The following is a 27,435-nucleotide window of genomic DNA, read 5'->3' on the forward strand; positions in this document are numbered from 1 at the left end:
CCTGGCTCCGCTTGCCTTCCGTCCCAAAGTTAGCCCTCCTGCTAGAGAAGACACTGACAGACTACATGGTATATGTAGAAAAAAAAGGCTGAATTTTATTTTTCTGCTGCGCGTGTTCCTCGGGAGAACAGAAGAGCGGAAGGATCCTCTCAACTAGGTTAGAGGACAGAGCCAGGGGCAGGGCCTAAAGAGGCCAGTGGGGCAGGCACTACCATCAAACCTGCAGACTCTGCTCCTAGGAAGGGAAGCTGGAGGAGAAGGGGATCCCTGAGGCACAGAATCAAGTAACAGTGGGAGAGAAGTGGTCAGGCCCACCCTTCTTCCTTTATAAGGAGGTTCTTGAGGCAGGTGGGTGGGAGGGGAAGGGGGGGATCAAGCCCTAAACTGTGAGGAGACATAAGTTTCCCACCTCCTTTTCTTGGCTGGTGAGAAGAAGATCTTGGAGGTCCAGTGGTTGAAACTCAAAATTTAGGGTATGGAGCTGGGCCCAAGAAGTGGAGGCTCAAACAAGGGAAGGGACAGCCCCTTCAGTCCATAGATTTGGGCCTCTGGTCTGAAGCAGCCAGGGCCTGGATGTTAAAGGAGAGGAAGTGCAGGGCTTGGAACCAGGCTAGCTCTTCACTCAGCCTCACCTTCCTGGGGCCGGGAGAGCAGGTTGAGTTTTCTTTGTAACTGGGCCCGGAGGTAGCGGAGGTCTTGCTGGTCAAGTCCGTGAGCCAGGCCCAGGTAGAGTGTAAGGAGGAGAGCAAGGAGGAGGCGGTCAGTGCCCAGAGTGGGCACCACCCACAGCACTGTCAGCAACTCCACACAGACTGGGTGGCGCAAGTGGGAGAAGAGTCTCAGAGCCCGGGGAGACTTCAGGGCCAGAGGCTCACCCAGCCCCAGCACATGGTAGTATACCTAGGAGGGAGAACAGCTTAGAAATGAAGTCAAACCCTTTTTGCAACTTAGCCACCTCTTTCCTCCCTTTGGAGGAAACTTCCCCTTCTATAACTCAGGCCCAAGAACCACCCTTCTGAGACTTGGACTCCTGATTCTCATCTCTGCTAGGCCCAGGAGGCCTATGGTTTCTGACCTTTGAGGGAAAGCTGAGGGGAGACTCTCTTATAAGAAAAGGAAGTAGGTGAGGGAGTTGAAAGAAGAGGAAGGTGGAAGAGCATGGGAGGAGGAGGAGGAGGGAAATCCTTGAAAGGGAAAGAGGCATTCTAGAGGGAATCAGAGGTCTCAGGTAGGAATCTGGGAGCCTCACCTGTTTGAGGCCCATGAGCTCGGCGTAGTCAAAGACGAGAAGGATGCTGAAGATGAGGAGCCAGGCTATGACGTGGAGCACAAAGCAGAGGAGGGGCACCCAGGTGGCCCATGGCTCAGCTCGAGCCTCCCACAACACAGGGCCTCTGGGTACAGGTTCCCAGTACCGCATCACCAACTGGGAAAGGATGAGGGGCTGGGTATCTCAGCAGCCTACCCTTGAAAGACCTAGACCCAGAGGCTGCCCCCACCCCAGGCTGGCCTGCAGTTCTCCCCACCTCTACCATGAGCATCATAAACAAAAATTCACCATGTGGAGCATGCTAGGTGGGGTCCCAAGGATGTAAGGATAACCTGTATCTACCCTGAGGACTTAAGAGAACAGATGGGGGTGACCAGATAGGTACATAAAGTAGCCTGTGCCAAGCACACACTGAGAAAACAAATGTGTACTAACTGGGAAGCCTCCTCTTGAGACCTCAGGAAGTGATTCTGAAGAAAGGGTAGGACTGAAAGAGGTGTCACCAAAGGGATCTCAAGCAGAACAACATGAACAAAGTTGCAAAGGTGAGAATGCACATATGGTGCTTGGGGAATGAGGAATGGTACACCATTCTTTATAAGAAGAAGGATATGTGCTGTGGAGGAATGGAAGCTGAGATTAGAGTCCTAAACAACCTAAATTCCCCTAAACCCACATTTTATCAGAAGGCTAAGGTCCTTGCCCCTTCAACTGAGGGCACCCTTCTCACAGATTGTTTCCCTTGGGGACTCAGTGGCCAAGGCCTCATACCTGCAATGCCAGGGCAGTGCATGCCACGTACAGTGACCTCTGAAGAACCCCAAAATATCGAGACATCCACGCCTTCACTGTCTCAGTTGCCATGAGGCTGTGCTGCCCCACAAATAGTATCAGGAGACCCAGATCCCAAGCCAGGGGGGCAAGGATGCTGCAGTCCTGCAGAGCAGCCAGCCATCCTTGGCGGGCATCTAGGGGGAGTTCAAGAAGGGGACAAAAGATCAAGAAAGTTTCAGGAAACACCCCCTACCCTAATCTCCTCTTGGGGGTCCCAGGCCATGTCCTTTAATGCTTTCACGAGCCTTAATGCTTCCTCTCCTGGTTTTTCCCATATCGCTTTTCCATTCTCTGCCCTTTCCCTTTTCCCCAGGCCTCCTTCAGAGTGGGGAGGAGGATTCCTTCAATCACAAAAGGCTTGGCTGGAGAGGCCACCATTGGACTGATCCTCGTGTTTTCGGTACTCCAAATGTGCCCTCTTTTTAACACTCCCCTCTCCATAGTCCTCTCTACAAAAGCACTTTCCTTTCCTCTGCTTCTTATCGCCTTTTCCCTCCCCACTCAGTCCTAACTCTTCCGCCTCTCCAAACCGCTAATCCCTGAGTTCCTAATTTAGCCCTCCGGTCAGCCCTGAAGCTTCTCGGGCTTTCAAGGTTCTAGTTCCCTCTCCCGGACTTCCCCTGTCATTTGTCTCGAAGCCCCGCCCTCCCTCGCTCTCGTCCGGCTCCACCTCCAGCCACAGAGCTCGTCCTCGATCCCTTCCGCTCACCCGGACCCCCAGGCTCCGGGAGCCCTCCAAGAAGTGGCCGAAGAGAGGTAAAGCGCACGAACTCCACTCCGGTGCCAAAAGCCAGGATGAAAGAGGCGAGGGCAGCAGGGACCAGGAGCAGAGTTGGGGCCATGGCGACACTCGGAGGGGTTGAGAAAAGGGCGGGTATGGGATTCCCGCGGCCGCAGGCCCCGCCCCCGCCCCCACCTCCAGCCTGGGGTCCTGCCCAGGAAGGCGTGGCCCCTTCGCGCCGCTGCCTCGGCGTGCGTTCTCCGCGCGCTTTTTTTCCACACTGTCCCTAGGGCGGGTCCCGGCGTCTTGACTGAGCCTGCGGTCGCCGCGTCATAGAAGGGAATGTTAGAATTCTGAGTGACAAGTGGAAACGTAGCTGCTCTGCAGCCACTCGTGTGGGTTGAGTCGCAGCTCGGCTAGTTGTCTCATCTAAAATGAAGACAGTTCGTTCGTTTCTTTCAGGGTTCTTGTAGAAAACGAGAATTATAAACCCCCTTTTCTGTAACCTTAGCCACTAAACATAGCCAAAGTCAGAGGTTACAAAGCGTCGGTTAACACTTCAAATAGGAAACGGTGAGAGAACGGAAGACTGTTGACCGAGGCTGAAAACCCAAAGGTCTGAATCACCTATTATATCTTGTTAAAAAGTTAGTGACCATTTTACCATAAAGTAAATTAATGTTTATTCTGTAACTTATTCTCTCCACTTGCCAAGGACAGAGAATTTCTCTGTAACACTTATTATTTCTATTTCAAGGCTGTTGATCTATAATCATGAGAATAACAATGTTAAATATTTGTGATAGAAAATTTTGTGTTGTAAACTTTGTAGTAGGTTAATTTTACCCAAGCTTGTGATATACTTTACTCTGCAAGCTCATAAGCCTGACCACCATCCACGAGTCAGAAACCGCTAAGATCTTTTGTCTGAATTTTTTCCTTCAGACCTGTTTGTAATACCTACAGAATAACATATTTGAAAAGCAAAGTAAAAATAAGGTTTTCCTCCATCTGAATTAAACATCATGTTGCTAAGGACCTAGTCACAGTACCTAGGACCATAGCAGGGACCTTAGAACATCATGTAGCGAAATCCTTCAGCTTACAGACATAAGAATATAAAGAAAATTGACCAAGATGAGAACTAAGTTGCTGCTAGTCCTGTGGGCTCATGGATGAGAAAATTGCCAGGCAGCATCCCACAGCCTTTACTTTCCTTCTGTTGGAGGATCAGTACTCCCACCCTCCTCTGAATCAGTGCTGTTGTAAACTATACCAGTCTTATGTTTTCCCTCCAGATGCACCCTTCACCCTTCTTGTTCGAGGTTGTCCCGAATGGACTAAATCAATGAAAATCACAGCTTTTATTGAGGAAGCCCTCTCTGCATAACTGCTCTCTCCTCTCAACCTTTTGGACTTAGAGGTGGTCACAATAGAGCTGTGAGTACTAGGGTACTGTAACATTATGATTTCTCTACACTCTCCCAACTTCCTTGTCATTTTCACTGTATTAAACTCTCTCCAATTATCCTAATTTGACTGTGCTGTTATTTCCTGCTAGGACCCTGATAGAAATACATTATTTGTACTACTATAGTATTCATTGGAAGTGTAAGAAAAGATCTCTATTCTCCAGAAGTTTAAACTGGGGCACTTCAATGTCACTAAGTCAAGGTGCAGATGAGTGCTAAAATGGGGGTATAGAGACAGCTAGTACTGTAAGGCGTCCCATGAACCTCAAGGCCATAGACAGTTTTACACAGTACAAGATTCTGAGTGTGCAAGGGGACTAATATTTATTTGGGTCCTACTGTGCTGACAGCTCAGAGCCTGGAGCCTGCTTCAGATTCTGTCTCCCTCTCTCTGCCCTTCCCCCCCTTGCGCGTGTGTGCTCTCTCTCTCTCAAAAATAAATAAACATTAAAAAAGAGAGACATGTTTATATGTTTAAAAGTCAGCAGTAGTGGCAAAGCTCATGCTCTTTCTACTACACCAAAGTTTTACAAACTTAAGTATAATTTACTTGCAGAAAAGCCACTAATCACCCATCTTTGTTATTAAAGTGAAATTCACATAACATAAAAACAACTATTTTAAAGAGAACAATCCAGTGACATTTAATACAATTCATAATGTGTGCAATCACCATCTCTATCTAGTTCCAAAGCATTTTTATCATCCCAAAATAAAACCCTATACCCATGAAGCAGTCACTCCCCATTTCCCCCTTCTCCCAGCTGCTGACAACCACTACTCTACTCTGTCTCTATGAATTTACCTATTCCAAGTATTTCATGTAGGTGGAATCATCCCAGGTGACTTTGTGTCTGGCTTCTTTCACTTAGTATAATGCTTTTGAGGTTCATTCTCAAAACATTGTAGCAAGAATCGATACTTCATCTCCTTTTATGGCTGAATAATATTCTGTTGTGTGGATATGCCACGTTTGTTTATTCACCTGTTAATGAACATTTTTCTTTTCACCTTTTGGCTCTAATGAAGTATAGATATGAACATCTGTGTACAAGTATTTGTTTCAACATGTGTTTTAAGTCTTTTGGGTGCACACCTACTAGTGGAATTACTGGGTCTTTTGGTAATTCTCTAATTTTTTAGAAATTGTCAGATTGTTTACCACAGCAGCTGAACCATTTTATATTCCCACCAGCAATATGTGATAAGGGTTCCAATTTCTCCACATCATTGAAATCAACCAACTTTTAAACTTTAAATTTAAGGGGCACCTGGATGGCTCAATTGGTGGAACATGCAACTCTTGATCTTGGGGTTGTGAGTTCAAGCCCCACAGTGGGTGTAGAGCTTAAAGACAAAAATAAACAAATACATAAATAAGATGTAAGATTATAAATAAATAATACATAAATTTAAGATGTTTAAAAAAAACCTGCACTACACCATAAGGCACAGAGTGAATATTTATTTATCACAGAAATTAAACCTAAGCTCTAATTCTATAAATACTGGAAAAGCAGGCCAGAAAAGTGCAAAGATCTGCTCAAAGTCAAAACTAAAGAACACTTCTAACAAGATGGGGTGAGGAGAGAGGAAAATATTTTAGTAGCATTCCATACCTCCAACCTCAAATTTACTCACTCCAAGCATCCCTTCAAGTTCTTGACACTAAAATTGTTTCTACTCTCTTTCAGAGGATGAATAAGAATCCCAGTCAAAGAGGGAGAGAGATGGCTTCCAAACAGGAGGCAGGACACCATGTGTGCCACACAGCAGTAAGTACATCAGTCCTGCTAAGGGCAGCCACTTATGATATCTGAGAATGGGATTACCCAACTCTAAGTGGCCATTTGAGAAATCTGTGTCTCATCAGGTGACCCAGCTGCCTCCCACTCCTTGTGTCTCAATCTAAACACTGAGTGACCACTGACATGCTCCAACTCCTGGGCTGTAGTGTCTTTGTGGAGATGGTAAATAGACCTGAATAGCTTATAGGAGGCCCCTCCCTTCTCAAAGATGGGAGGGGTCTCTGCCTCAGTTTCCCCTTCTAGAGAGCAGAGGGCTCTGGCTGTCCCCCACTGATATCATTATGGAACCCCAGCTGGGGTCCTTATTCAGTGCTGACTCCCCCCTCCTAGCAGCTGCTCTCTTCCAAACACACCCCTCCTCCTGCTGCCCCAGCCCTTGACACTGGCTGGCCTTCTCCCCCACACACAGGCCACGAAATGGGCTCCTGAGACCCTCCCCCAGCAAAGGGCTGCCTGCAGCTCATTCTGGAGAGAGAGAGCAGGCAAAAACTTGGACTGGCAGATAGAGGCCTGGGGAGTCAGAGTGCCTCAGTTTCCTCCTCAATAGCAACTGAGTATTTATAGTATCTGAAAGCAGGCTTGATACTTGATGGCACAAATGTAGACTTCATCTCCTTTCCCGCTTCCTGCAGGAAGCAGGATGGGGGCAGGTAGCACCTGGTAGGCAGGATGGTTTGCCCCTCCCTCCTCCATCCCTTCTGGAAGTTTTGGGGCCTTAGTGCCTGCAACAGCCAGCCTTGGGCAAATAAAAGACTAGGTTGTTTACTAAAAAAAAAAAAAAAAAAAAAAAGAAACAGAAAAAAAAAAACTGTGGCTAAAATCTCACTATCTTTTTGTTTATCCATAAGCCTTTTTAGCCCCACCCATGTTCCAAGACAAATCAGGTCAGTATACCCCAATTCTTTCTAAAGCCCTAGGTTCTTTCTTCCAAATCTTTTCTAACACTTTATTTACTGGTCTGGGAGGGAAAACAGTAAGTACTGTGGTGATGTTTTCACGAGGATGACATTTCCAAAGTGGAGAGGATGAAGGCCTCTGGCTTGGCTTCCTGCTTCAGCACTCCTGTCAGCAGGAACTCAGGTGAGAGAATGGGCAGCCCAACCCGAAATGGAATAGAGCATCGAGAGAAGTCCTGGGAGCATGTAATCACAACTCTCTGAGGCTGGGAAAGACAGAGAGCAAAGACAAAGTCATGGGTGAAAAACAATCCTAGAAATAGGTTTGGAGTCCACAAATCAGTTTCAGCATCGCTACAATATACCTCCTGATAGGAAGCACACTTGCTGGAAGTACTCTTCCCAGAAAAACTGAACCTGAATTTATTCGAGCTTTTAAAATTAACTACAATTTACAAGGAATGTAAGAGATGGAAGAACAAGATAAATTACACAGCAAAAGAGCAAACAGAAAAACCCAGACTGGAACATTCTAAAGAACAACTGACATAGTTTCTGCAGGAAGTCAATGGAATAAGAAAGGCTGGGTGGGTTGCGGGGGGGGGGGGGATCTTCTAGAGTAAAAGAGAATTAAGAGACATGCAATTGTGAGGGGAGCCTGGGTGGCTCAGTCAGTTAAGCAACTTATTTCAGCTCAAGTCATGATCTCAGGGGTGATGAGATGGAGCCCTGAGTTGGGGCTCTGTGTTGTCAGGGCAGGGCCTGCTTGGGATCCTCTCTCTCTGCCCCTTCCTGCTCACATGTGCAAGCATACTCTCTCTCAAAAATAAACAGGGGTGCCTGAGTGGCTCAGTTGGTTAAGCCTCCAACTTTGGCTCAGGTCATGATCTCACAGTTCGTGGGTTTGAGCCCCACCTCAGGCTCTGTGTTGACAGCTGAGAGCCTGGAGCCAGCTTCAGATTCTGTCTCTTTCTGCCCCTACCCTGCTTGCACTGTGTCTCTCTCTCTCTCAAAAATAAATAAACATTAAAAAAGTTTTTTTAAATAACCATTAAAAAAAAAGGAGATTGCAATTGTGGCAATACTTGGACCTCATCTGAATCTTGACTTGGATTATAAAGACACATTTTTGGCCAATTGGAAAAATCTGACTAATGGACTCTGAGAAAATGACAAGAAACTATTGTTAATTTTGTTATGGATCAATAATGGCATTGTGATTATGTAAACAAACATACATCATTTCTTACAGAAGTATACTTTAAGTATGTAAGGGGAAATAATATGATGCTTGTAGTTTCCTTTAAGATACTTCAGCAAAGGGGCGCCTGGGTGGCTAGGTCAGTAAAGCATCTGACTCTTGGTTTCAGCCCATGACATGATCTCATGGTTTGTGAGTCTGAGCCCCGCATCAGGCTCTGTGCAGAGCCTGCTTGGGATGATCTGTCTCCCCTCTCTTTCTGCCCCTACCTTGCTCATACTCTTTCAAAATAAATAAACTTTAAAAAACTTTTTTTTAAGTACTTCAGCAAAGAAAAAAAAAGGGATAAATGCAGACGATGTAGCAAAATCTAAGCTACCTTGTTAAATCTGAGTGACTGATATATGGAGGTTCATTGATATATGGAAGTTCTCTCTCCCTTTGTGTATATTTAAAATATTAAAAATGCAAAATAAAAATCCATTTGGAATCAGCAAACCTCTCCTACATTCCTATCCCTTTATATACCACAGAGCTTACCCCCACCCTCTCACTACTCTGTGTTTCTATCCATACCAGTATTCTCCAAACTTTTCCCATTCCAGCCACCTCTTTAACTGCCACCTCACTAGACCCAAAACATACCACCCATACCTTATAGGAGCGGGGCATGCTGGGTAGGACAGTGCCTCCACAGCAGCTGATGATCTCTCCCATTTGAGGTGGTGGTGGCTGGACTCCTGGGGTCACATGGATCTCATAGCCCTAAGCAGAAGAAAACAGTGAAGACCATAGATGTATGCACTGAGAGCCCATGAACAGCTGGAGAGCCTCAGGAAGAAGGCCTGAAACATGGGGTAGAAGACAGCCTCTCACCTCTAGCAACCTTCTCTCTCGAGCCCGGCTCAGGGCATCTCGAAGGCTGAAGCCAAAGTTCTTCTCCTGCTCAGGATCAGCCACCACATATTCATCCGGGGGCAAGAAGCAACCAGCCTTGCGGGACTAAGGATAGCAGCAGTGAGCATCAAAGCTCAGCCCAGCCTACCACCCAGCTCTTCTGCTTAGCATGTGGACGGAGCTTATGAAATGTTCTTTGAATTAAGCTTTCTGCCTCATTCACCTCCCTTGTCTTCCTTTCCCCTCTTTCCCCTCACTACTTTCTAGAGCATCATGTGAGCAGTCTTCTGCCATCAATATCTCTGCTGGTGTGCTATCACCTCCTGGCCTCTCACCTGGTGCAGCCAGTCCAGGGAGAGGATGGGGATCCCCCGCCCCAAGGCACACAGGAACTTGACCGTGCGGCGGACTCGATCAGTCACCAGGTGGGAAGCCTCTGCCACTGAGCTGGCCAGACTCCCACCCAGGGCCAGCACCGCCCGTTCTCCACGGGCATCCACCACACCTGTGAAGAGTACCTGTGGAGGGAGTTAGCTTAAGCTGGTCACGGCAACCCACGCCATCAGTGTCTATCTCTGAACCCCTAAGTCTCCTCCCATCCTCCCATGTCTGTCTCCCACCAAGCCCCAGGCCCCTTCTCTCCTACTTTGGGTGCTGTGGACTCTTGGTTAGGTTTGACCCGCTTAAGGCTGCGGCTTGGGATTCCCCTGGGCTCCTCCTCTGTTTGGTCTCTCTTTCTCTTGCCTGGTCCTGGAATCACTGCAACCTGGGATTGAGAAAGATCTTGCTGGGAGTTTCTGAGCCTCCAAGCCCTTTCCTAGCTTCATGGCCCCAGCCCTCACCTCACCTCATCCTTCCTTGGGCTCTCTACTGAATCTTCTTCCTCTTTGTGGAGGGACACGGTCTTCTGTTGGAGCCGTTTTTGAAGTGGGGGTGAATCCACAGTAGCCAAAGGCCTCTTGCGGCTCTGAGAGGGCTTAGACTGGGGCTCTGGGGTGAACTCAGATCTGCCTGCTGCCTCTACCTTTTGGATCTGGGTAGCATGAGTGGGGGCCTCAGGAAGCTGGGCAAGAGCAGGCTCGGGAATGGTCCTAAGAGACTCCACTGCTCTCACTGCTCGTCTTTGGTTCTTTGAGGATCGAGAGTTAGGTTCAGGGGGTGCAGAGTGGGGCTCATGGACAATGGGAGCTGTGAAGGACCCATGCTTCCTTGTGGCCCTCCGCTTACTGCTGCAGTTGGCTTGAGGGATGGGCTCAGGGGGAACAGGCTGGCCTATGGGGTCAGGATTCTGGGATTCAGGGGTGGTAAGAACTGGCACAGCACTTACTGTAGACCTTAGTGTCTTACCCTGACCACCCTCAGCTATAGCCTTAGGGGTGACCAGTTGATCTATGGGATTGAGAGATTCAAGGTCAGAGGCTGTAGATTCAATTGGTTGGGGGATCTTGACAGAGGACCTATGTATCCTTCCCCGAGTGGCCCGAAATGTAGGCTCAGGGGTGACAGGCTGATCTGTGGAGATGGAAGGCTGGAGCTCAGAGGCTGTGGGGACAACTGGCTCAGGGGTCTTGACTGAGGACCTTTGTGTCCTGCCCCGAGTGGCCCGAGGTGTGAGTTTGGGAATGACAGGCTCGTCTGTGGGGGTGGAAGCCTGGAGCTCAGGGACTGTGGGGACAACTGGTTTGGGGGTCTTGCTAGAAGACCTGGGTGTCCTGCCCTGAGATTTACGTTTGGGGGTGACAGACTGGCCTTTGGGGGTGGTAGGCTGGAGCTCAGGGGCTGTGGGAACAGTTGGTTCATGGGTCTTGACAAAAGACCTGGATGTCCTGCGCTGAGATGTGGGTTTGGGAGTGACAGACTGGTCTGTGGGGATGGAAGACTGGACTTCAGGAGCTGTTGGGACAACTAGCTCAGGAATCTTGACAGAAGACCTAGGTATCGTGCTATGAGTGGCCCCAGATGTGGGCTCAGTGAGGACAGACTGGTCTTTGGAGGTGGTAGGCTGGAGTTCAGGGGCTGTGGGGACAGTTGATTCAGGAGGGATCTTGACAGAGGACCCACGTGTCCTGCCTCGAGTGACTCGAGATGTGGGCTCAGGGGTGATAGGTTGGTCTTTGGAAGTAGAAGGCTGGGGCTCAGGGGCTGTGGGGACAATTGCTTTGGGAGTCTTGACACAAGACCTACGTGCCCTGCCCTGAGTAGCCCCAGATACAGACTGAGTGATGACAAACTGGCCTTTGGAGGTGGAAGGCTGGAGCTGAGAGGCTATGGAAATAACCGGTTCAGGGGTTTTTACAAATTTATGTGTCCTGTCCTGAGATATGAGCTCAGGAGTGACAGACTGGTCTTTAGAGGTGGAAGGCTCAACATCAGGGGCTGTAGGGACAACTAGTTCAGGGGCCTTGACAGAGAACCTTTGTGTCCTACCCCGAGTGATCCGCGATGTGGGCTCAGGGGTGACAGGCTGGTCTTTGGAAGTGGAAGGCTGGAGCTCAGGGGCTGTGGGGACAACCAGTTCAGGGGTCTTCACAGAGGACCTACGTCTCCTGCCCCGAGTGACCTGAGATGTGGGCTCAGCACTGAGGGGTTGGTCTGTGGGAATGGCAGTATGAGGTTCCAGGGCTACAGAAGAAACTGGAGAGGGTGTCTTCCTGGAGGACCCTCGGAGCCTGACTTTGGGTTTTGGCAAGGGAGTCTCTGGAACTTTCTGATTCCTGTTTTGCCTGGTCCTGGGAATGGGCTCTAAAGAAGATGGAGAGGAAGAACAGAAGGGCTGAGGCACAGGATGTTTTTGACTCTGAAAGAGGAGGGGGTTTTGGAGTGGGGCTGAAGCTTCAGGCACTGCAGGAGGCTGACAAGCATCTGTGGATTCCTGATCACCCTGAGGAGAAATAGAAGCAAGTGAGGGAGGAAGAGGCAGAAAGAAGAAAGACAGTACTTGAATACTGTTCTTGATACTTGTTTATGGTTAGACTGTGTTCCTGGCATTTCACTTGTCTATGACCTCCCTTCCTAAGACTGGAAACTTCCTGGGGAGGGAGCAGTCCTCGTTCCCACAGACCCCGCCTCATGCTAGAATAGTGTTCTCCATAGATGGATGATGGCAATAAGAGGATGGTTGGAAAAAAGAGGGAAAAGACACAAAAAAATGGATATTCTGAGTTAGGTACAGGGAGACAGAACTTGAAAAACAGATACAGAAAATGACAGGTGCCAAGGGAAAGGGAAAGAAACCAACTAAGGAGTGGTGACAACAGATTAAAACTGGGAAGACAGAGAAAGGAGTAGATTGGAGCAAGGTCAGGGGAAGGAACAGTGGAATAGGAGGAGGCAGAAACAGCAGCTCTCACCCCGAAGGCCTTCTCAGCAGGTGGCACCTCACAAGTCAAGTGGCCTAGACAGAAAGTAAAAACAAGTGTAGCTGAAGTCTAAGCAGTCAGTCACTTGGGGGTTGATTAGCACGAAGGCTAACCTGGGGTTCCCCTCTGTCTTCACTTACCTCTCTGCTGCCTCCTGGGGTTCATTGGGACTCCCTCTCCTCCACCTGACTGGCTCCCAGAAGCTACTGAGGCTGAAGCAAGTCCCTGATGACCGCCTGTCCCTGCTTCAAGCTCTAGTGTTGGACTGGAGGCTTGCCCTTCCTGGTCCTGGCTCCCTTTCTCAGTCTCCCCTCTCTGTGGGCCTCTCTCCAGTATTACTTCCGGTACCTCAACTCCTAATCCATTTGGCTCACCCTCTCTCTCTAGTACTAGTTTCTCTGTTTCTCTCTCAAATATTTCTCTTGCAAGAATCTGCTTTTCTATCTCTTTCTCTTGTATTTCCCTGGTTATCTCAATTTCTATGTTCAAACTCTCCATATTTCTTTTAATACTTGCAATTTTCACCTTTTGGTCAGACTCTTGTCCTTGAGTATCTCTAGCTAACACCTGTATCCCTCTGGTTAACTCTTCTTCTCCTATCACATCTTCTTGTTCTCCTGATGGCAGGTTCTCAGTTTCCCTGTCCAATGGTCCTCTCTCAGGGGCCACCCCCTCTGCTGCTTCTCTTGGTATCCCCATGTCTTTCTCCATAGTCTGCATCCCTTTGTCCTGAATCCCCAATGGCTCTATGTGAACTGGGCTTCCTGGATTTTGGCCTTGTGGTATTGTCCAAGGTGTAGAGAGGCAGGATCCATGGGCATCAAGAGGAGCAACAATGGGTTCGGGCTCAGGGGCCTCAGACTCTCTCGGACAGAATGGCTGTGTTGCCAAGACCTCCCACGGCTCATCCAAGGTACCTGGAAGGAGAGAGGGAGAGAGAGAGATACAGATTGAAAATGTAACAGGTTGAGAAAAGATTAAGATAAATTCATGAATAATAAACCTAAATGGATTATTAAAGGAAAGTTGGGAATAAGGAGGACAGTTATAACATTTAGTATTTCTCTAAAAAATAAGACCCCACACACGTACATAAATTCTCATAGGGGTGCCTGGGTGGCTCAGTTGGTTAAGCATCCAACTTTGGCTTAGGTCATGATCTTGTGGTTCATGAGCTCAAGCCCCACATCAGGCTCTCTGCTGTCAGCACAGAGTCCGCTTCGGATCCTCTATCCCCCTCTCTCACTGCCCCTCTCCAGCTCGTTCTCTCTCAAAATAAATAAATAAAGTTAAAAAAAAAAAGTTCTCATAGCAGCCTCTTTAAAAATGACGGAGGGGCGCCTGGGTGGCTCAGTTGGTTAAGTGTCCGGCTTGATTTCAGCTCAGGTAATGATCTCATGATTCGGGATATTGAGCCTTGCATCAGGCTCTGCATTGACAACGAGAGCCTGCTGGGGATTCTTTCTCTCTCCCTCTCTCAAATAGATAAATAAACTTAAAAAAAAAAATTTAAAAAGATGATGGAGATGGAGAAACAGCAAAAGTCAAACAATATGAAAAAAGCATGTAGAGGGAGAAAGCAATGATGCCAAGTTAGGGGCATGAAAGACAGAATAGCTTATACCTGTATCCTGGAAGCTACAGCAGGAAGGACCAGGCTCTTGGGGTAGAGTAACCAGAAACGCCTGGGTGGCTTCATCCTCCATGCTCTGGGCTGTTGCACAAGAAAAGCCAACTCAAGCACAGCTCCTCCACAGAACTCCAGGGTCCCATTCCTGGTTTCTTGCCTCACCCATGCTAGCTTTCACAACCTTCAAGGACCACCATTTTGGGCTCCCAGGTCCCACCTGCACCAACATCCACATGACATGGATGTCCTCACCTTCCAGATTCTGATTGTCTCTCTCCACAAAGCACTGAGTAGCCTGTAGGTCCAGGTCTTCAGAATCTGGTGGAGGAATAGAGGATAGATAATAAAAACTCTACCTGACCCTTAATTCCTTACTCTCTCTACCATTTTCTCCCTAACCCAAATCCTTCTGCAATGGACCAAATGTGTGTATCCCCCAAATTCATATGCTGAAATATAATTTCCAACGTGAGTTTATTAGGAGGTGGGGCCTTAGGGAGATGATTAGTACATGAGGATAGAACACACGTAAATGGGACTAGTACCCTTAAAAAGAGACCCCAGAGGGGCGCCTGGGTGGCTCAGTCGGTTAAGCATCCGACTTTGGCTCAGGTCATGATCTCGCGGTCCATGAGTTCGAGCCCCGCGTCGGGCTCTGTGCTGACAGCTCAGAGCCTGGAGCCTGTTTTCAGATTCTGTATCTCCCTCTCTCTCTGCCCCTCCCCCGTTCATGCTCTGTCTCTCTGTCTCAAAAATAAATAAACGTTAAAAAAAAAAAAAGTAAAAAAAAAAGAGAGACCCCAGAGAGTTCCCTTGTGCCCTCTGCCATGTGAGGACATAGTAAGAACACAGCTGCCTATGAACAAGGAAGCAAGTCTTTACCAGAACACGACCAATCTGGCATTTTGATCTTAGACTTACCAGCCTTCACAACTGTGTGAAAAATAAATTTCTGTTATTTATAAGCCACCAGTATTCTGTTATTGCAGCCCAAATGGACTAAGATACTCTATAAGCATTCTTTCTTTTAGGGGTCAAGGGAGAAGGCCAGCACTTACCACCGTGGTTGTCTCCAGAGTCCTGGGTCCTGTCCATATGTGGTTCTCTCTCCCTTTCTATGGAGGTCTGGGCTCCCTCTCTCTGTGGCTGGATGGATTTCCCTGAAGTGCCTGTGACCACCAGATCATTAATGTCCTCCCTCGAGACAGGGAGGTGATCCTGCTCCACCTGTGACACAAGTGACCCACCCTGGGCCCTCGCCTCAAGATCTCTCTTGTGCTCAAGAACAGTTACAGCCCTCTTTGCCCCAGCATCCTCTTCTGCTGGAAGCTGGCTCTTTCTTATATCTGCCACCACTGAAGCTGCTAAGGATATGCCCTCCACATCTGTCTCACAGTCCCCAGATGGAGGTTGGGCTTCCTCTAGATGCATCACAGGCAGCTTCGCTTGGCCCTCTTCTACTTCCACATCTGTTTGATCTGTCCATACCACAGGCACCTGATGCTTCTCCACAAGTATAACAGCTGACCCTGGTGGGACTTTCTCCTTCACTTGTATGTTGATGTCCACTGTGGCAGAGGCTTGGCTTCTCTCCAGATGGACCCCAAGTGAGCTCTTATCTTTGTCCACCCCTAGATCACTGTTTTGGGGAGGAGGTTGCCTCTTTTCTGAATATGCCTGGTCTGTGTGACCCTTGAAAACAGTTCCTCTCTTTTCCATTGGGAGCCCCTCCTCCTCCATGTCTGTGTCGCTATCTCTCCCAGTAGAGGTTTGGTTTTGCTCCAGAAGGGCCACAGGTTGGGCCCTGTCCTCTTCCAAATCTGTATCTCTGTTCCATGTAGTGGCTCGGCTCTCTTTCAGATGTGCCAAAGCGAGTGCTGCTAAGACTTCTTTCTCACCATCTGTATTGCTGTCAATCACCACAGAGGCTTGGCTTCTCTCTAGAGGGACTGCCAGCTGGATCTCACCTTCCCCCACATCTGTATCATTACCAGTTGGGCTCTCCTGTAGATGTACCAAGGCATGTGTCCAAGGACTCTCTGTACTAATTCCATGGAAGATTTGCCTCTTCTTCATAGGAACTACAGCTGGGGTTGCAGGGATCTCTTCTTCTTCCACATCAGTATCACTGTCTATGAAGTCAGAAGGCTGAGCCCTTTCCAAATGGACCACAGCAGGCCTTCCTGGAGGCCTGCTCTCATCATCCACATCTGTGTCACTGTCTTCCCCAGTAGGTTGGTTCCTCTCCAGTATCACCCCAAGTGAAACCACCCCATTCCTTGCATCCCTTTCAACTTCTGTGTCATTGTTTCTCTCTTTTACTGAACACTGATTCTTTTCAAGCTGGATTTCAGTTGCCATAGCTGTAGACTGTTTTGTCTCTGTAGTGGAGCCTCCTCTGGCAGTTGAGGAGGCCTCTCCTGATGCTGGATGTTGACTTTCTTCCTCATCTGTGTCACTGTCCAGGTTGAATACAAAAGGTGGCCCAGGGCCATCTGGGGCAGGGGAAGGCCCCTCTTCATCACTGTGAAGGGAACAGAAAGGAAAGAATCTAAAGCATGTTTCCCAAGAAGGAATATTCTACTCAACAGGGAGCTCCCTGAGAGCAGACACAAGGCAGTAGCTGCTTTTTTCTCTCTAGCAATTAGTTCTCTACTTGGCACGTCAGGTTAATGAAAGTTCAGCTGAGCAAAAGACTATGTGCAATTCCCCGGCCCCACTTTCATGATAATCATCTCTCAGAGATGGATCCTATAGCCCTGGTTCCTCCTCCTTTTGAAGACTCAAGTATCTGGTCTTCTGCACTCACCTCTCTGGAACCACTGCAGCTAGAGGGCAGGTTCTTGGTTCTTTCACCACACACCTTTCTGAAGGAGAATCTATAAAGAATAGAAAGGAGTAAGTTGACTATTTTAAACTCACCATCCCCATCTTCTCACCCACCCTCCCAATACACAAACATACCTACTTCCTCCTCTGAGTCCTCAGCCAACAGGAGTCCCTGGGGTTGAGTTCGTCCCTGTACCCTGGGTGTCTCTTCTATAGTTAGAGGGCCCCGGGAAACAAAGGGCAGGGGAACATTCAGGCGATGGTACTGGCAGGGCAAGTCAGCAAAGAGAATCAACTCCTGGTCCCTCAGCCGATGACTCACCCCTGGGCTTAGGACCTTAGGAGGCCTTAGGACTTGAGTACCATTGAGGCTGCCACAATCTTGAAGGACAGGTGCCTTGTCCCAGGCCAAGATTTCAATCACTGCATGTTGTTTGGAGATGGATGAAAAGGGCAGGGTCACAGAGCAATCAGGCATTCGGCCTACCATATTCTTCCCGAGATACAGAGGGAAATCTAAGAATTAGAGAGGTAGATAGATTAAGGCCAGAGTCTTGGCCTGCTATCAGGAAAATATTCCTGTTAAGTACCCCACTACTAACTCAAGGTCTCCACATACATAAGAAAATAAAGGCTGTAGTACACCTAAGTATTGAAGAATATAAGCAATGTTATTCATTGTCAATATCCATCCATCCATATTGGGTTTTTTTCTATTGTGGTAAAATATATGTTAAAATTTACCATGTAACCATTTTTAAGTGTACAGTTCAGGGGCATTAAGTACACTCACATTGTTGTGCAACCATCACCACCATCCATTTCCAGACTATGCTCAATTTCTATCTGAATCTCTTCACCTTCTCCTACCAAAGTAAAATTGAGCCCATTGAGTCCAGGGCACTTGCCTGGAACAATCAACTCAATCAGCCCCCTCTTCTCCATTCCCAGTGAAAAACATTTTCAGATCTCCTTGAAATATATATAAGCTTCTTGCAACCTTCCAACTACCTCCCCATAAAAATAAGGGGCCTGTGTCAGTACTCGAGCATCTAATAACCTCTGACCTTTTTCTGGTCCATGGGCACTACTGAAGATATGCAGTCGTCCTACGGGCTCCAAGCTACACCCCAAGGATTCACTGGGTATCTCTTTCTCCTCCTCTTCCTCAACCTCCCAGTTAATAGCTTGGGTGTCTTCCATGACCTGGGAAAGAAACACATTATCATCATCTCTATCACAACATTTAAAAAATATTTGTGATGGTTAGTGAGTTGGAGCTCAACATTGGGCTCTATGCTGTCAGCACAAAGCCAGCTTTGAATCCTCTGTCCCCCTCTCTCTCTGCCCTTCCCCCACTTACACACATGCACATGCTCTCCCTCTCTCAAAACTAAATAAAAATTTGTGACTATGATAAAAAATAAATATTGGTGGGGGATAAATATTACAAGGTCCCAAGTACACAAATATATACAAACACACGTGCTTACGTACAGAGACAAACATTTTCAGAAACAATGTTTGCCTTAGGATATACAATATACTGATAGTTTTCATTCCCGTTCTCTATTTTTTAAATGCTGATTTGCAACACACAGTTTGAAAAAAAAACATTTCAAAGGGAGCCAAATTGTGCTAAGCATCAACTATGTGTTGGGCATTGTGTTATATGTCAGGCATAGCAGACATAGGAGGCATGCATTTAGGAAAGTAATGCTAAAAATATTAAATGAGTTGCTCAGAATAACATAGCAAGTAGGTGGAAAGGACAAGAATAAATATGCTTCTGGAGGCAAAGCCCATGGTTTTTACACTTTACCAGAACATCTCAGTATGATCAGAGTAAACTTCAAAGAATCCTAACAGCTGATATACATACATGCTTGCTATGTGTGAAGCACTGCTCTAGTTACTTTATATCTATCTACCTATCTCTATATATGTACATATATACATATAAGTACATATATTTATATATACAGATTCAGTCCTCACAAGAATCTTGTAAACAACTATTACTACATTCTATTTCTCGGATTAGGAAACTGCAACATACATGGGTTCAAGAACTTGCCCAAGATCACCAAGATACTGTCCATCCTCTGTTTAACATTTGGTGGCTTTTCATGCCCACAGAATAAAGTAAAATCTCAACTCCATAGCAAGACCCTTCCATGATCTGAACCTCAGGTCCTACAATGTATGCTCCCCTCCCCCAAAGCCTATGGTTCAGCCATATGGACCTTCTCCCCAATTTCCCAACACAGTTCCTGTTGTCTCCCACACCTGCATGCTTTAGCCAGTACCTTGGCCCTTAACTCCTAGTTTTCTGATCCAACTCCTACCCATGATTTATGATTCAGTTCAAATGTCACTTCCAACAAAGCCTTTCCTGGAGTCTTCCCTGCTTTCTGGTGTTCTTTGTGTACCCACATGTTCCACAGTGGTCAGTAAACTTGTCTTTCCCCTAACCTTTCTCACTATATTGTAACCAGTACTTTCCATTTCTGCCTTCACACACCCTCTCGAGAACTGGACCAGCAGAACTGTGTCTTTTCCCCTAGGGCACACCATATTCGCTCGACAGTACCTATTGTGTACCTGGTACTGTTCGAACCAAACATAAAATTAACCCTGCCCTCCTGTTGAAAGGGGATGAAAACTCAAAACAGGATGGGTGGAACTCACTTAGAAGGATGCCATCCCAGAGGTTAATTGTTGACAGGGAAAGTAGGACGCCTCCATGGGGACAGTGCTAACTCCGTCCTTAAGACTGGAGGATTCGGCGGGAGCCCGGGACCCTTGGCTCCAAACCAGTGGACCACCATCTTTGATCCCTACCCCAGTGGGTTCCCTCCAGGCCCAATGTCTCATACCTAAACTCGGGGAGGAGCTTCAAGTAAGGATGAGTATTACAATCCGAGAAGCAAACTTCCAAGTATCCTCCGCCCAGTCGCACCCAAGGCACGCCCCTCCCGCCCTCCGGGAGAACAAAGATGGCACCCGAGGAGTCGTGGGCGAGGCCCCCAGAACTCACCTACTTTGAGTCCCCGCGCGCGCCACCAGTAACGGCCACGACCCAGTGGCGCTAGAGCTCGTGCCGGGAGGGAGCCGATTCGCTGATTGGCTCCTGCTGCTGTCTTTCACAGCCCTGCTGCGCGACGATTGACGAAGCTCCCAACGCCGAGACACAAAGCCCCGCCCCCACCCTTAACAGCTTCAAGGGGCTGCTTCTCCCGGGAACCCGAAATCGGTTGAGGGAGGCGGCAATCGGAGGTTGCTCTGTGCGCACAGAATCGCGCACCTCGATTGGACAGCTCCGAGGCACAACCCACCACCGCTTCACCACCCACCGCCCACTTCCCGCGTAGATTTCCAAACCGCAACCACAGAGTCTGGCTGCCGCCGGCGGATAGAGGGGCTTACCATAGTCATTGCCGGATGCGCTTACTGCAACCAGAGAGCCCTTCCCCGGTCCTCCGAGACATGGAGTCCGCTGACTCATGAGAAATGAAAATGAGGTGTGGGTTGCAGTCGTGGCTGGAGGCTGCAGTTTGGAGACCGGCCCGTAGGCGTGGCGCTTGAGGACTCCCTCATGGAACTTCATTTCCTTCTGATTTGGCTTTTTTAGTAGAAGTCATGTCTGTTGCTCCCTGAGAATACATCCCTGATGGACATTTGGAGGTCATTTTCCTAAGGATCCGTAGGCGAAGAGAGAGAACTGTTTTGTTAACTATCTTAAAGGTTGACCAAGGTCTTTCAAGAGGTGTAGAAAGGATGATAAAATCATCTATTTCATGATCTCATACTAAGAGGAGAAGAGAATAGTAACAATTCGATATGTGTATAATTTAGGGAGTCTTTTTGCATTCTTTATCTCACTTTCTTCCGACCACAACAATCAAATAAGGAGAAGTAGATTTTACAGAAGGAATTGAAGGTCTGCGCGGACCTCCCGAGGTTCCTACAGCTAATGTTAGGTAGAGACAACTTGAAACAAGTCCTCTAATTCTAAATTCTGAGCCCTCCCCACTACCACAAAATAACTGCTTTCATGGTGATCATGCTCCAAAACATGAAATATTCTCTTTTTAGTGGGTAGAGGGGGTCTTATACAACTTGATGTTTATTTTTTTAGGTGAGGAGAAATGTGTTGAATGGATTGTGAATGATGATCTTGTTGTCCCATATTGTTACAGTGCTTACCACACTCCATTGTTTACACACTTCCCACCAAATTGCAAGATCCTGAAGACCCGGGAGCTAATTTTTACTCTTTTTGTATCCGTAGCTTCTGGTTTGTTGGATACCTAGTTTCTATCAAACGAATTAACCCCTAAGAAGAGGCATGCTACCCTGACTTGAGCCCATCCAATTTCTCCCATCAGCTCCCCTCTTTTGTTTCAATCCTGAGGCTTTTGAAAGATTGCAATGACCAGCCACCTAGTCAGTGAATTCAGCAAACTGAAAAACAGTTCCACTGAAGTGTCTAGAGAGGCAGGCTGGAAGACACTAAAATTCTACCACGCACTTCATCTCAACAGTTCTGTGACAAAAAGCGTCTTTAGTGCTGCTCTAAGGCCCAGAACCCGTTACACGTAGACAAAGACTTCTGGCTTCACAGATTCCAGATAGTTTCTCTAAACCATTCAACTTATTCTTTGAACACACCCTCAGACAATTATATCTCTCTTCTAAAAAGCCCTTGCTGCAATTTGGTTTCTTTCTAAACATTATCATTAGAAAACTTACAAAGAAATAGAGAGGCAATACACTCTTTCTATCTGGGGGAGCAGCGGCTCACTGGCGCTTATGCCTAGGGGCACCAAAGGACCAGCCGTTAGCAGAGCAGGGTGCCGCATTTCTCCCGTTTTCGCTGAGCTAAGCGGCCCTCTCTTCCCAAGAGCTACCGCAGCAGGGAGCGTTCGGGGCGTGCCCACTCCACCTTCCAACGCCTGGCACCCTAGGGTTCCCACTTAGTGTGTCCCCGAAAACTACTCCCTCTTAGTACAAAAACTCAGGCATGGGGGAAAGAAATCTTGCGCAAGATCACTTTTCATCAAAACAAAAAACAAAACCCAAACCAAAAATCCAGTATCCACCCATCCCTCCCTTCCTTTTCCAGCGTGGACAACAATGGAGGACTACAACTCCCAGTGAGGCCTGCGTTCCTCCATCCAAGCAGAGACCAATGGACGTCTCATACGTGAGTGGCATCGACTAATCAGGGCCAGCCTAGATAAGGCTTTGTCTCGGGACCGCGGCGCGGGGCGCGTTCTCCCGCCTCCCAGCCTGGGCGCACGCGCGCCCCGCCCTGCCCGCCTTCCCTCCTTTGCCCTCCCCTCTTCTTTCTCCCTCTCAGAACCTTCCTGCAGCTGCGTTCGGACCTCGCTGCTCTAGGCTCCGGGACACGTCCCATCCTTCCAGCCGGCGACTAGCAGTATAGAAAAAAAATTCCATATCATTTTCTTGCCCCCTACACATCTTGAGGCGAGCAAAAAATTTAAAATAAATTTTAACAATGAGGGAAATCGTGCACATCCAGGCCGGTCAGTGTGGCAACCAGATCGGTGCCAAGGTAAGGATTTTAAACCTCTTCTTTTAATTATATTTCTTTTGAGATGGAAAAAGTCCAGATAAATGATGAAGAATAGTTGTGGGATATATTTGCATTTCATCCATAGTTGAACTTTGCCCCCCAAAAGTTTTATATACATAATAGACCTCTGTAGCTAGATTTCGCTTTTGAAAAATGGGGAATTCTTGGCTGGCTTATTTTGGGAAAGCTATTAAGTACCTTTCGGGTTTGGGGGTGGGAAGACCGTGGTTCTGTAAGATTTTACCTGAAAGTGTTCTAACGGTCTGAGGACCGGGGAGGGAGGAAGATGCGGAAACGGTTCGAGACAAAGCGAAGCGAGGTTTCCCCCATGTGCATCCCCCTTGGCTGCGTTTCGTCGGAGGGGGAAGGAGAGAGGTTGGGCGGCGGCTGCGGAGAGCTCGAATCCCACCCGTGGGCTGGGGGACGCGGTGCGCCAGGGTGGGCTGCGCTGAGCGGTGCCCTTCGCAAAAGATAGGCATCTCGCGCGCCCGCGATCCCTGAGGGGCGGCCCCGTAGTTCTTCGTGGATGGAAGACTAATAGGTGCTGAATTAATTTTATTTCCTTTCATCTCCCGTAAAGAGACCCTTTTAGGGCGTGAACAGATACCGGGAAAGAGGGCGGGAGAGTCCTTTTCTTTAAAGGGTCCCTCAGGAATAACCAGGGGGAGAAAGGAAGATAATCCGTATTTAAAGCGAGGGCTTAAAAGCTAGCCAAAGAATAAAATACCGAGGCCAACCAGGCAGAGTTGGGGAGTGGTGGTTTTTCTTTCTTTTTTTTTTTTTTTTTTTTTTTTTTTTTGCGCGCCGTTACAGTGTAGCGGGGGAAGGGCGGGGAGGAAGTGCTGCTGCTACGTTGTAGCAGAAGGGCGGGGCCGGGCGCCCCTGGCGCGCGGGGACAATGCGGCCCTGCCGACCGGCTGGGGGCGCGCTAGTCCGAGTTGAGCCCCGCCTCGCGCGGAATTCACGCCCCCGCCCACGCGCGACGCACCCTTTGTCAGTGGCACGGCGCGCGCGTGCGCCTCAATCGTGGAGGGAGGGTGGTCCACCGCAGCAGCTGCTTCTTTCTCTACCCCTTGCCCTTTGTACAAGTCCGGGAGGTGCGCTTGTCCAGTCTGGTCTGCCGCCTCCATCCCCCTCGGCACACTCCCACCCCACAATTTCCTGCTATCGCCGGGCATCCTCAGCCGCAACTCCGTTCACATCCCAAGCAGTGAAACCTGCGGGTGGCTCGTGGAAGGAAGTGGCAGGCAGATGGGAATACCGGGCCCCAGAACCGGGCTCACCACCGGGGTGTCTGGGATTAAAATGTGTGGATCGGGGGAGCCTAATTGGCTGGGACCAGAGCTTTTGAGGTCTCATTGTTTTCCCTCGGCAGTTCTGGGAGGTAATCAGTGATGAACATGGCATTGACCCCACCGGTACCTACCACGGTGACAGCGACCTGCAGCTGGACCGCATCTCCGTGTACTATAATGAAGCTACAGGTAAGGGCGGGAGCCTGGGAAGTTTGCCTCCTATCTCCTCTTCCCCTTCTGGGGTCTCTTTCCAGCCCTGGAGAACCCTTTACCACCTTCGGATGGGTCTATCTTTTTTTTTTTTTTTTAAAGGAGAACTCAACTTAATTTGACTTCCCCGTGGAGCAAAAGATTGGCTCTCCTGCCCCCTGGTGGCAGCACTTGGAATCACAAGTTTGGGTCCTTGGTCTCCCAGCCCCAATTTATCTTGTCTGCCAATTTTTACTCTACTTTCTTCCATATAGGTGGCAAATATGTTCCTCGTGCTATCTTGGTGGATCTAGAACCAGGGACCATGGACTCTGTTCGCTCAGGTCCTTTTGGGCAGATATTCAGACCAGACAACTTTGTTTTCGGTGAGTTATACACATATTAGTAGATAATGTGCTGTTCAATTTACTAGTATGAAGGAAACAGGAAGAATTAGGAGATAATTGTTATACTGGAGAGCTTACCTGGGGCTGTGTTCTGAAATCTCTAATGCAGGGTGTTGGTAGTGACTACCCTAGGTTGTAAATAATGGGGGGGGGGCGGTATATCACAGGTGAGTGAGAAAGAAGGCACATTCATGGACATTTTTCCAAAAGTTGAAGGTGGAATTTGGTCTTTTATCTCTCACCTTACTAACCAAGATTGCCTCCTGACCCCATTCCAGGTCAGTCTGGGGCAGGCAACAACTGGGCCAAGGGCCACTACACAGAGGGGGCTGAGCTGGTTGACTCAGTCTTGGATGTGGTACGGAAGGAGGCCGAGAGCTGTGACTGCCTGCAGGGCTTCCAGCTGACCCACTCACTGGGTGGGGGCACAGGCTCTGGAATGGGCACCTTGCTCATCAGCAAGATCCGAGAAGAATATCCTGACCGCATCATGAACACCTTCAGCGTGGTACCTTCACCCAAAGTGTCTGACACTGTGGTTGAGCCCTACAATGCCACCCTCTCCGTCCATCAATTGGTAGAGAACACAGATGAAACCTACTGCATTGACAACGAGGCCCTTTATGACATCTGCTTCCGCACTCTCAAGCTGACCACTCCAACCTACGGGGACCTGAACCACCTTGTTTCAGCCACCATGAGCGGTGTCACCACCTGCCTTCGCTTCCCCGGTCAGCTCAATGCAGACCTCCGCAAGCTGGCAGTTAACATGGTGCCCTTCCCACGTCTCCACTTCTTTATGCCTGGCTTTGCACCTCTGACCAGCCGTGGAAGCCAGCAGTATCGGGCCCTTACTGTGCCTGAACTCACCCAGCAGGTCTTCGATGCCAAGAACATGATGGCTGCCTGTGACCCCCGCCATGGCCGTTACCTCACTGTAGCTGCTGTCTTCCGTGGGCGGATGTCCATGAAGGAGGTAGATGAGCAGATGCTCAATGTGCAAAACAAGAATAGCAGCTACTTCGTGGAATGGATCCCCAACAATGTCAAGACGGCTGTCTGTGACATCCCACCCCGTGGCCTCAAGATGGCAGTCACCTTCATCGGCAACAGCACGGCCATCCAGGAGCTCTTCAAGCGCATCTCAGAGCAATTCACGGCCATGTTCCGGCGCAAGGCCTTCCTCCACTGGTACACAGGTGAGGGCATGGACGAGATGGAGTTCACTGAAGCTGAGAGCAACATGAACGACCTTGTCTCCGAGTACCAGCAGTACCAGGATGCCACCGCAGAAGAAGAAGAGGATTTTGGCGAGGAGGCTGAAGAGGAGGCCTAAGAGCATCATCACCGTAGCCTTCTCTGTTCCCTCAGCCTTCTTCCTCAACTGCCCCTGTCCTCTCCCTCAGAATTTGCATTTTCTGCCTCTATCTTGTTTTTTGTTTTTCCTTTTTTGGAGGGGGGTTCCTAGAACAGTGCCTGGCACATAATAGGCGCTCAATAAATATTTGTTGTTTGTTGAATGTCTCCTCTCTTCCACTTTGGGAAAACCTAGATTTCTGCCATTCTGGGTAACCTGGTATTCCCCTTAGGTATACATTTCTCTCATCTGTCCAGTTGATATTTCCCTTTGTTTAAGAAGCTGGAATTCATTAGATCTCATTTAGAACCATATGCTGAAAACCCAGTAGATGGCCACCATCCTAAGCCCATGTGGTAGCCCAAGGGAAAGGAAACCAACCCACTTCATAACAGGTAGAGGTACCTATAAGGAAGGGTTAGGGTTTTCTATTCCAGAGCGGTTTTGGGGAAGGCTATACAGGCTATTGAAGTCCTGATTTCTGGGAATTTCCCTGTTATTTCTCAGCTTTAGGGAAGGTGTTAACAGTATTATCTCCATTTTTAGTCCCCTTCCAAGCTCTGTCCTATTTCCTTTGTAGGGGTCTGCCCACTCTGTTGAGTGGGATCCTTCCCTCTTCTATGCAACCTCTTTCACATGTTGGATTCCTTTTCCCATGGTTGGAGAAGGCCAAAAGGGGGAAGAGGGACTGACTTTGGTCCCTAAAGCCTCCAGAAAGGCCCTCCCCATCCCCACTTTTTCTTACAAACCTAGCCCTGCCATGTATAAGGTGTGTATTGCCACCTAAATACTTGAGTCATTCCTCCAGAGAAGGGACAAGGAGAACCCTCCATCTTTTGGCAACATCTCATCTCGTCCTTTTGCTATTCCTTTTATCCACCTGCCCTTGGTTTTGTCCTGTCCTACACTTCAAATTTCTATTTTGTGTTGAACTTGCTTTTTTTCATATTGAAAAGATGACATTGCCCCAAGAGCCAAAAATAAATGAGAATTGAAAAGAAGTTGTGAGATGTGTGCTCATTTAGGGAAAGCTTGCCAGTGGACACATGAAGCTCAAGTTCAGTTATACATATACTCTGCTTTCCATAAGCTGACAAGAATATCCTTATACTTAACTGACTTTCATTTCTTAGCCCTAGTACCCAAACCACCCCACCACCCTTACTACCAGTCTCAGTAACTGGGATAGTCATAGGCTCAGATGCAGGATCTATGGACAGAAATGGGAACTGAGATGAATGTTTGTGTAACTGGTTCCCAGACCAGCAGGCATCAACATCCTCTTGGAACTTCTAGAAATGCAGATCCTCAGGCCTACTGGGATGTACTAAACCAGAAACCAGTTGACTACAGCAATCTGTTTTAACCATAGTCTGGGAGAATCTCATGAATGAAGAGTTGGAAGTTACTACTGCACCACTTCCAAAGTATAGCACATCCAGGGTTCATTTGGGTTATGGCTCTGTGTCCTGTTTTCTGTTACCCTTTGGCATTTTCTCAGTTAACACAAGGGAAAGATAACTAGTGAGGGATGCCACGTCATGGTCTAAAGTGACTTACACCTAAAACCTACCCCATACTTCTAAGTACACAAAATAAGTCTCAAAGCTACCTTAGAAATTTAAGTCAACATAATTTTCCTTGGCCCTATTTTCAGTAATTCTGGGG

The 27,435-nt window shown here is 48.2% G+C and overlaps 3 protein-coding genes and 1 long non-coding RNA gene across 13 annotated transcripts; 2 read left to right on the top strand and 2 right to left on the bottom strand.

Moving 5' to 3' along the window:
* Positions 1-73: 73 nt before the first annotated feature.
* On the bottom strand, positions 74-3,244 carry NRM (nurim). 2 transcript variants are annotated; one of them, XM_058733266.1, is made up of 4 exons: positions 2,814-3,227; positions 2,042-2,238; positions 1,250-1,426; positions 74-900 (listed from the first exon to the last, which is right to left on the bottom strand). In XM_058733266.1, exons 1-4 carry the CDS (start codon positions 2,944-2,946, stop codon positions 619-621), a joined length of 789 nt encoding a protein of 262 aa, XP_058589249.1. In that variant the 5' UTR covers positions 2,947-3,227; the 3' UTR covers positions 74-618. The 2 variants fall into 2 exon arrangements, with proteins under 2 accessions (XP_058589249.1, XP_058589250.1); XM_058733267.1 differs by lacking the exon at positions 1,250-1,426 and having other exon boundaries at positions 2,814-3,244.
* LOC131513917 (uncharacterized) lies at positions 2,237-6,237 on the top strand. Its single transcript, XR_009262872.1, has 4 exons — positions 2,237-2,860; positions 3,288-3,441; positions 4,124-4,265; positions 5,992-6,237. It is a non-coding gene; the product is annotated as an uncharacterized LOC131513917 (long non-coding RNA).
* On the bottom strand, positions 5,743-20,746 carry MDC1 (mediator of DNA damage checkpoint 1). Of its 8 annotated transcripts, none has more exons than XM_058733234.1 (15): positions 20,347-20,745; positions 17,985-18,123; positions 17,053-17,433; positions 16,898-16,967; positions 15,147-16,612; positions 14,341-14,406; positions 14,083-14,172; positions 12,599-13,375; positions 12,450-12,493; positions 9,947-11,980; positions 9,746-9,865; positions 9,435-9,617; positions 9,079-9,204; positions 8,857-8,967; positions 5,743-7,267 (listed from the first exon to the last, which is right to left on the bottom strand). In XM_058733234.1, the coding sequence occupies exons 1-15, from the start codon at positions 20,353-20,355 to the stop codon at positions 7,100-7,102; spliced, it is 5,784 nt and encodes a 1,927-aa protein (XP_058589217.1). In that variant the 5' UTR covers positions 20,356-20,745; the 3' UTR covers positions 5,743-7,099. The 8 variants fall into 8 exon arrangements, with proteins under 8 accessions (XP_058589217.1, XP_058589221.1, XP_058589218.1 ...); XM_058733238.1 differs by lacking the exon at positions 20,347-20,745 and adding an exon at positions 19,962-20,198; XM_058733235.1 differs by lacking the exon at positions 20,347-20,745 and adding an exon at positions 19,958-20,198.
* A 1,502-nt stretch (positions 20,747-22,248) lies between these two features.
* On the top strand, positions 22,249-25,930 carry TUBB (tubulin beta class I). 2 transcript variants are annotated; one of them, XM_058733255.1, is made up of 4 exons: positions 22,249-22,498; positions 23,895-24,003; positions 24,279-24,389; positions 24,689-25,930. In XM_058733255.1, exons 1-4 carry the CDS (start codon positions 22,442-22,444, stop codon positions 25,744-25,746), a joined length of 1,335 nt encoding a protein of 444 aa, XP_058589238.1. In that variant the 5' UTR covers positions 22,249-22,441; the 3' UTR covers positions 25,747-25,930. The 2 variants fall into 2 exon arrangements, with proteins under 2 accessions (XP_058589238.1, XP_058589237.1); XM_058733254.1 differs by lacking the exon at positions 22,249-22,498 and adding an exon at positions 23,403-23,759.
* Positions 25,931-27,435: the final 1,505 nt, after the last annotated feature.

The sequence above is a fragment of the Neofelis nebulosa genome, chromosome 6 (genome assembly GCF_028018385.1).
Source record: "Neofelis nebulosa isolate mNeoNeb1 chromosome 6, mNeoNeb1.pri, whole genome shotgun sequence".
NCBI classification, from domain to species: Eukaryota; Metazoa; Chordata; class Mammalia; order Carnivora; family Felidae; genus Neofelis; species Neofelis nebulosa.

What these genes read in the sequence shown, in the direction of transcription:
- NRM (XM_058733266.1), bottom strand. Translation starts at nt 2,946, where the DNA reads ATGGCCCCAACTCTGCTCCTGGTCCCTGCTGCCCTCGCCTCTTTCATC. An exon ending in CCCGGAGCCTGGGGGTCCGG is followed by an intron (nt 2,239 to 2,813) that starts GTGAGCGGAAGG and finishes AACTCCCCCTAG; the next exon opens with ATGCCCGCCAAGGATGGCTG. An exon ending in GCACTGCCCTGGCATTGCAG is followed by an intron (nt 1,427 to 2,041) that starts GTATGAGGCCTT and finishes ATCCTTTCCCAG; the next exon opens with TTGGTGATGCGGTACTGGGA.
- MDC1 (XM_058733234.1), bottom strand. An exon ending in AGACAATCAGAATCTGGAAG is followed by an intron (nt 14,173 to 14,340) that starts GTGAGGACATCC and finishes CTTGTGCAACAG; the next exon opens with CCCAGAGCATGGAGGATGAA. An exon ending in CCCTGGACTGGCTGCACCAG is followed by an intron (nt 9,205 to 9,434) that starts GTGAGAGGCCAG and finishes TGCTATCCTTAG; the next exon opens with TCCCGCAAGGCTGGTTGCTT.
- TUBB (XM_058733254.1), top strand. Translation starts at nt 23,418, where the DNA reads ATGCGGCCCTGCCGACCGGCTGGGGGCGCGCTAGTCCGAGTTGAGCCC. An exon ending in GTACTATAATGAAGCTACAG is followed by an intron (nt 24,004 to 24,278) that starts GTAAGGGCGGGA and finishes TCTTCCATATAG; the next exon opens with GTGGCAAATATGTTCCTCGT. An exon ending in ACCAGACAACTTTGTTTTCG is followed by an intron (nt 24,390 to 24,688) that starts GTGAGTTATACA and finishes ACCCCATTCCAG; the next exon opens with GTCAGTCTGGGGCAGGCAAC.